Source organism: Lagopus leucura, unplaced genomic scaffold, assembly GCF_019238085.1.
Source record: "Lagopus leucura isolate 7727_CA_CO unplaced genomic scaffold, USGS_WTPT01 55280-0_obj-0_obj, whole genome shotgun sequence".
NCBI classification, from domain to species: Eukaryota; Metazoa; Chordata; class Aves; order Galliformes; family Phasianidae; genus Lagopus; species Lagopus leucura.
Genome location: NW_024962749.1, coordinates 2,237 through 9,748, shown reverse-complemented (window position 1 = coordinate 9,748; position 7,512 = coordinate 2,237). Strand labels below are relative to the sequence as shown.

The 7,512-nt window shown below is 62.3% G+C and overlaps 1 protein-coding gene across 4 annotated transcripts in view; it reads right to left on the bottom strand.

Annotated features, from left to right (window-relative positions):
• Nucleotides 1-380: 380 nt before the first annotated feature.
• The window catches only part of LOC122190797 (DDB1- and CUL4-associated factor 8-like), an 8,455-nt gene continuing 1,323 nt past the window's right edge, over nt 381-7,512 (bottom strand). Inside the window, exons 2-6 of one of the 4 annotated variants that reach the window (XM_042890880.1) lie at nt 6,951-7,043; nt 2,309-2,449; nt 1,350-2,023; nt 749-889; nt 381-546 (exon numbers count right to left, since the gene is read on the bottom strand). In XM_042890880.1, coding sequence (XP_042746814.1) covers nt 448-546; nt 749-889; nt 1,350-2,023; nt 2,309-2,363 — 969 coding nt within the window. In that variant the 5' untranslated portion in view covers nt 2,364-2,449; nt 6,951-7,043 and the 3' untranslated portion in view covers nt 381-447. The remainder of the gene's footprint in view (nt 547-748; nt 890-1,349; nt 2,024-2,308; nt 2,450-6,950; nt 7,044-7,512) is intronic. The other 3 variants (XM_042890879.1, XM_042890882.1, XM_042890881.1) reach the window with 3 other exon arrangements.

Here is a 7,512-nt window from a genome sequence, read left to right as displayed (position 1 = left end):
GGCCCAGACGGCCGCCCTGATTTGGAGGGTTGTCAGAAAGGGCCAAATTCTCTGCTCCTTCGTTACTGGTGTTTGATTAATTGGGATAGCGCCCATGTGATGAGTTGAGGTGGGGACACAGCGAGCTGCCAGCGCAGGGGCTGCGTGGGGACACACAGCAGCGCTGCTGCTCCCTACCTGCGCTCCACACTGGTGGAGGACAAGGTTTAATTGCAGACTCATTAATGAGGACTGCAGCCACAGCGATACCAAACCCGCCTGGGGTCCCAATGCTGCTCCTGCTAAGCAGCAGAATCTCTCTGATCACCTCCCAGTGCCCCTCAGTGCCGTCACAGCCCCCAAATACTGCACGTCCAGCAGGAAAGCGGGCACCCAAACACCGATACGACGGCTATGGGGCAGAGACCCACAGCCCACAGATCCCCACCTGCAGCAGGAGGGGGATACTCACGAGGCAGGCCGGTCTTGTCGCAGATCGATGGTGAAGACGACAGCATCTTCACCTGCTGATAGGAAAGTGCATGGAGAATCCGGTTCTAGGGCCAGCTGTAAGATAAATACTCGGGCATTGGTTCCCTTTTCACCCAACAATGCACTCGAATCCCTTTCTCCCCATAACCCACCCCACATCCCCGCGTCCTCGACGCCCCATGGCTGCGTGCTGCTCTGCCAGGCAGCACAACAAGGCCCCCCTCAGCCCCCCCCATGCCCCCGGCCCACGGAGGTAAAGGGCATTTTGAGGGCTCACCTTGTGAGAAGCTCCCTTGTGCTGTGCCACACGCTTGGTGCTCCTGCAGCACTGCGTGGCCGAAAGCTCAGCCACCCGCACCTGCCCGTCCCGAGCACACATGGCCAGTGTGGAGTCACCGCTGTTGGGGAGGAACTTGGCCTGGAAGACAGCAAGCAGAGGGTGAGGGCTCACAGCCGAGTCTGAGGAGCAATGAGGATTAGATCTTTAGAGGCGCAGCTGGAGGGTCGAGAAACCATCCCGGCTCTTGTGGGAGAACCCGGAGGAGACACGGGAAGGATCGCGGCCCGGGAACCCCGCGGCGAGGCCGGCTGTCCGGGCCCCCTCTGGCGGCAGAGCCGCGGCACAGCGCAGCACCGTCGGAACGCTGCTCCTCCCGCACCGCGATCAACAGCAGCAGCACCGGCCGGGGGCTCCGGGCAGAGCAGCAAAGCTGTGCGGCCCCCAGCCCAAGTTTGGAGCCGCTCGAGTTTCGACGGCCCCCAGCTTTGAGAAAAGCCCCTTCTGCTGCCCCGCACAGCAGCAGCAGGCAGGGAAATCGGGCCCTGACCCGGCAGGGTGGGATGCAGCACCCACAGAGACCGGAGCGGGAGCTCCTCACCTGGAAGACGTTGCTCTTGTGGCCGCTCTCGAACTCCAGCACCGGCCGCCTCCGCACCCAGTCCCACACCACCACTTTGAGGTCGTCGCTGCCGCTGGCCAGCCACGTGCCCCTCTGGTTGAAGTGCAGCGTGTTGACGCAGCCCGTGTGGCCCTCCAGGCCGTGCTGCAGGCGGAAGCGCTGCACGAAGAGCCGGGCCCCGCAGGCCTCGTAGACGAAGCGGGGGCTGGAGCCCAGCTCCCTGTCCCGCAGGGCGCGGATGGCCTGCCAGCGGGGCCGCGGCAGCGCCGTGGTCTCCGAGGACACCCAGTCCTCCAGCGCCTGCTCGTCGTCCGAGGAGTCTCGGTCGTGGTTGGCACGTTTGCGCTGAGCTCGGCGGTGGGATCGCTGCTCCTCCTCTTCCTCCTCCTCCTCCTCCTCCTCCGAGTGCGAGCAGTCGAGGGTGCGCGACTCCTCGTTGATGGAGTAGTGGCCCGTGTCGTCCATGCTGTCAGAGTCCTTCTCCTCCGCAGAGCTCTCGGTGTCGGTGTCGCGGCTCTCTGTGCTGGTGCGGTTGGGCCCCACGTCATCTCCAGTGAGGCTCAGGCTGACGTCGGACGCCTCCACCTCGATGCCGGAAGAAATTTCTCGGCCCTCCTCGGCTGACATCTCCTCCGGGCTGCTGGACAGGCTGCCTGCACCGCACAGACAGTGCTGTGAGCTCCGAGACGTCCCGGCCCACCTGCTCTTTCCACCCCATCCATCCCCTGCACGACGGCAGAGGAGCGAGGCACGCGGCCCCGTGACAGGGAGCTGAGGTGGCCGGAGTGAGCCCTGACCCCTCCAGCCTCTGCTCTGCACCCAGCGCCAGCCCGCAGAGCCGGACCCCACCCGGCCTCGGTCCCTCTTTCTGTCTCCCCCAGCTCCATCTCCCCTGCACTGCTCCCCACGTTGCTCCCCTGGGGCTGAGCTTCCCCTGCCTTCACCATTCGCGATGTCCGTCTTTCCGTCCATGCTGCTCCCTTTATCCGACATCTCCTTTCTCGCTGCGTGCTTCCCCTGAAGGCAAGAGAGGGAGAAAGCAGGAGCTGGAGCGGCCCCGCCGCGGGGACCACGCTATCCTAAAACACAAAGGCACACAGTGAGAGCACTCAGCACACCCCAAGGCTCCACCACCCCACGTCCCCCTATGAAGCCCAGCCGCTCTCCCCCAGCGACGGACTCTGACCCCACACACCCCACAGGGCAGCCCGGCGCCTTGCGCTGCTTCCCCCGACACCTGGAGCACAAGGAGCGCTGGGTTTCCCCGTCCATCTCAGCGCCTGCAGCCCACAAGCTGCTCCAGGGGGAACTTTTAAGGTCTTGAAGCCCCTTCCCACGCACAGTGCTCTCCCCTTCCCAACAAGGGGCCACCAGGGCAAAGAGGACCCATTTCTGCACAGGATGCAGCAGACACCGCATCAGAAGGCGATGCTTCCCCACGGATGGATGCAGCACATCCCAACCCGGCACCCAGTGCAGCCCAAAGCCAAAGCCCAGCTCAGATCCGGGGAGGCACAGCGGGGAGACACGAGCAGCGCAGGTAAAGGAGGGGAGAAAAACAAAACCGTCTCAGGGATGTTTTGCTCCCTCATTGCCCCCCTTCTGCTTCTAGGCCGAGCGCTTTCAGCTCCCCGTTTACAGAGACGGCAAAGCCAAAGCTGGGCCATCATTAACTCTGATTACAAACCGAGATTAACCAGGAATTAACACCAGCCCCAGGCAGCAGCACAAAGGCTGAATGCTCCAAGCCAACCACACTCATCATGGGGGTCTGGGGGGGCACCGGGCTCATCCTGAGCACATCTGCTGCCACCGGGTCACAGCCCTGCCCCCCGAGGACCCCAACCCACAGCTCAGCCTCTGGCCACAAGCGCTGCCTCCTCCAGCACAAAGAGCCCTGCGTGGCTCCGTCACATCAGGGATCCCACAGCCGCACAGCCGCAGCTGGGGGAGCCTCAGCGCCCACAGAGGGAGCAGCGTTTGCATTTCGTTCCTCAGGAGGGGGCTTCCTCTGCCAAATCACCCGCTCTGATCTGTCATTCACAGAGCTGAGCAGCAAGGAATCATAGAATCATAGAATCACAAGGTTGGAAACGACCTGTAAGATCATCTGGTCCAACCGTCTCCTCATCACCACAGCCACCACCAGCACCAAAAACCACATCATAACCACATCACCACCAAACCACATCACGCAGCTCCTCATCCAGACACCTCTTGAACACTGCCAGGGTCGGCGCCTCCCCCACCCCCCTGTGCAGCCATTGCAGTCCTGACCGCTGAGAGAAAAAGTTCCTCCTCACATCCAACCTAAACCTCCTCTGCTGCGACCTGCGGCCGTTTCCCCGGGTCCTGTTTGGTACCTGGGAGAAGAGGCCAAATCCCTCCTCACCCCAGCCTCCCTTCAGGCAGCTGCAGAGCGCAGTCAGGTCTCCCCTGAGCTCCTCTTCTCCACGCTGAACCCCAGCTCCCTCAGCTGCTCCTCATCTTTGTGCTCCAGACCCCTCACCATTTTGTTGCCCTTCTCTGCACGCGCTCCAGGGCCTCAAATGTCTTTCCTGCAGTGAGGAGCCCAAAACTGAACACAGCACTGGAGGTGCGGCCTCAGCAGAGCTGGGTGCAGGGGATGCTCACCTCCCTGCTCCTGCTGGCCATTTCTAATGCAGGCCAGGATGCTGTTGGCCCTTTGGCCATCTGAGCACACTGGGCTCCTGTTCAGCCCAGCATCAACCAGCACCCCCAGGTCCTTCTCTTCTTCACACTCATCCAGCCGCTCATCCCCAAGCCTGCAGTGCTGCATGGGGTTGTTGTGGCCAAAGTGCAGCAGCCAACACTTGGCCTTGTTGAACCTCAGCCCGTTCACCTCAGCCCAGAGATCCAGCCTGTCTGAATCCCTCTGAAGGGTCGCCCTGCCCTCAGGCAGATCCACACCACCTCCCAGCTTGGTGTCATCTGCAGACTTAGTGAGGGTGCCCTCAATGCCCTCATCCAGGTCATCAATAAAGATACTAAGCAAGATGGGCCCCAGCACTGAGCCCTGGGAGACTCCACTTGAAACAGGTCACCAGCTGGACTTCACTCCACTCACCACGTCCTGCTGGGCACGGCCCTGTAGCCAGTTCCTTACCCAAAGGAGTGTCCACCTGTGCAGACCACGGGCAGCCAGTTTCCCCAGAAGAAGCCTGTGAGGGACCGTGCCAAACCTCTGCAAGGTCCTTGCAAACCTTTGCAATTCCTTTGCAAGGAACTCGCTTCCCAGAGGAAAGCAATCCAGCACGGAGTAATGAGCCTGACTTCACCTCTCACCCAGCCACATGAGGGGCAGAGCTTCACTTGGAAAGAAAGCGAGCCGACCACTGAGCTCCTGGTGGCGAGCAGCACGCTGGAGGACGCTGAAGGAGGAAGAGGAGCACAGCCACAACTCTGCCATCTTCTCCATGTGGGGCTGTGAGACTCATCACCCAGGGGCAGGTGCTCCGCATCGGCAGCAGGAGCGCATCCCCGTGGTCCCATGCCGGCTCTGCTCGCCAGCAGCTCCTCGGCACGCGCTGTGGGCTGGAAGGAGCCCCAAAGAGGAGGAAAAGAAACCCCCGGGCCGCCCCCTAAGAGCTGCAGCTCAGGGTGGTGACAGGGATGGAAAGGGGCCCTGCGGGAACGGTGCAGCGCGGAGCTGAGGTGTCACCTGCTGGAGGTGCGGCACAACTGCGGCACCAAAGCGATCGCTCCCACCTCCCCGAGCTGCAGCGATGCTTCAGGCGATCATCAGGACGCCGCTCGGCCCCGCTGGAGGTCACCAGCCCCACAGCATGCCCCAAACAGGGCTTCGCTCTGATCCGGGCCAATGGATGGGCGCCCATCAGCAGCCCCACAGCACGCACTGAACGGGGCTTCGCTCTGATCCAGGCCGATGGACAGGCGCCCATCAGCAGCCCCACAGCAGCACCCCGTCCCGCAGCCCGGCTCCCCTCCCAGGCACCGACATGCTGGTTCTGCGCTGCCCCGGACGCTGCATCTGGACAGGATCAGCCCTGAACGCCTCACATGCTCACAGCACCCCTGCGAAGGCCCTATAAATATCCCTCCGCATGCCACAGCCCGGCCGCCTCGGCACCGAGCCGCCACCTCCTCCTGAGCTCATCCCACAACAACGGGCTCTCTGGGGCCGTTCCCCCCCACCCCGAGCTTCACACGCAGCCACCAGCCGCTCCAGCAGCTCCTGGGTGCTGGCAACATCAGCATCGGGTCACAGCGGCAGCAAGCGGGCTGCACAGCGCCGGCAATCGGAGCGTTCACAGCCTCTCCATCCCCAAACTCCTCCCCGCAGATTTACACAGCTCTATAAACATCACACGGCCCCGCCGGGAGGCCTGGCTGCGTTTGGGATACACAAATAAGGAGCAAGCAGACATTAAAAACAAAAAAAGAGCAGACACCCACAAGCGAGAGCCCCTCGGCCCCGCTTCCAACCCAACCCCCCCCCACTATGAGCCGCAGCCTCGTGGCCTTGGCGCTGCCGGTGCAGAGCACACGTGTTGTGCCGGGTTCCTTTCAGCCTCTTCTATTTAAGGAAAGTTCTCTCATCGGGGCCGGACGGCAGCAGCTCGCAGTGTGGGGCGGCTCCGGGGCCAGCAGGTAGCTCAGTCCCCATAGAAAACCCCACCGACCCACGGCAGCCAAATCCCCCCTTGTGGGGTGGAGGGGAGCCTCCGGTTGGCCAACGCTTGGGGAATCCCCCCCTCGTGCTGAGAGATCTGGAGAGGTTTGGATCATTACAAAGCTCCCAGTCCCCGCTGATGACGTTAATGAAGCAGCTTCTCACTCGCAGTTAAAGGGAGATCAGCGATTCCCACCTCTCCCCCTGGATCGGAGCATCATGAGCCCATCAGCACAGTGACCCACAGCACCTCTGTGGGGACGCAGCGTCCGTCCGTGGGGCTGCCACACAGCCATCCCCAACCCCAGGGCCCCGCCATCCTACAGACCCCCTCCCTAGCAACAGCCCAGACCCAGGGTCCTACTGCCCCACAGACCCCCCCTGAACCCCCCTATTTGCAGTCCCAGAGCAATATCCCACAGTGAGTGCCCTGCTGCCCCACAGGCCCCCTTCTACCCTTATTTGCTCTCCCACAGCAAAACCCCATAGCCAGTGCCCCACTGTCTTCTGAGTGGCTGAGCAAGGGAAATACAGGACAGTGCAACCGTGCTGCTAATTAACTGCAGGTAATGAGCCCCTCAGCACCCTGCATCTCCCCCTTCCCATCCAGAGACGGTGAGGACAGGGGCTCCACCTCACTGAGAGGAATTGGGGCTGGGGGAGGTGGCCAACCCCAAGAACGGGGAAACCCCCCCATATGAGGAGCTGGGAGCTCCCTGCCGTGAGCTGACACCAGGAATCCGGCGTCACAATGGAGATCAGCACCAACACGGCTCCAAAAATCAACGCACGGGAAGGAAGGAAGGAAGGAAGGACAGACAGACCCCAAGGAGCACAACCTGCCCATCGCAAACAGCCCCTCCAGTAAGCTGCCATCTCCCAGTTTGGAGCCTTTACTGGGAGGCTCTGCCCAGTACCCGACTCACCTGCAAGCAGAGGAAGGGTGAAGGCCTGGCAGGGTCGGGAACCGGGGACAGCCGTCCCAGCACCGCAGCGCCACGGGGACAAAGGTGACAGTCCTGGAAAGGAGGGGGTGACAAAGCCACACAGTGGATAACGGTTGGACACGGGGGCTGGGGGGGAGCCCCAGTAGCCCCTCGATGGGATGATGGCGTTCTGGGGGTGGAAGGGACCCCCACTGTCCCCCCCCCCCTCCCAAGGGCTGAGGACCTTTGGGTTTACAGAAACAGGATCTGGGTGCAACAGAGACAACAGCCCCACACAGAGGGTCCTGTCCAGGGGACACAAGGATCCCTGGAATGTTTCCCATAAAGGAGAAAGGACCCCCCTCTCCCCCCACCTCCTCCAGATCCCCTGACCCCAGGAGCTCTCAAATAGGGTTGGAGGACCTCCATGGAGCACCAAAGATGCCCTCTCAGCTTCCCCCAGAACAGGCACAGATGCTCTATAGGTAGCAGGGATCCCCCCACTCTCTCTCCCAGAACTCCCAGAAGGCACTATGCCCCATGGGGGGGGGGGGGGGGGGGG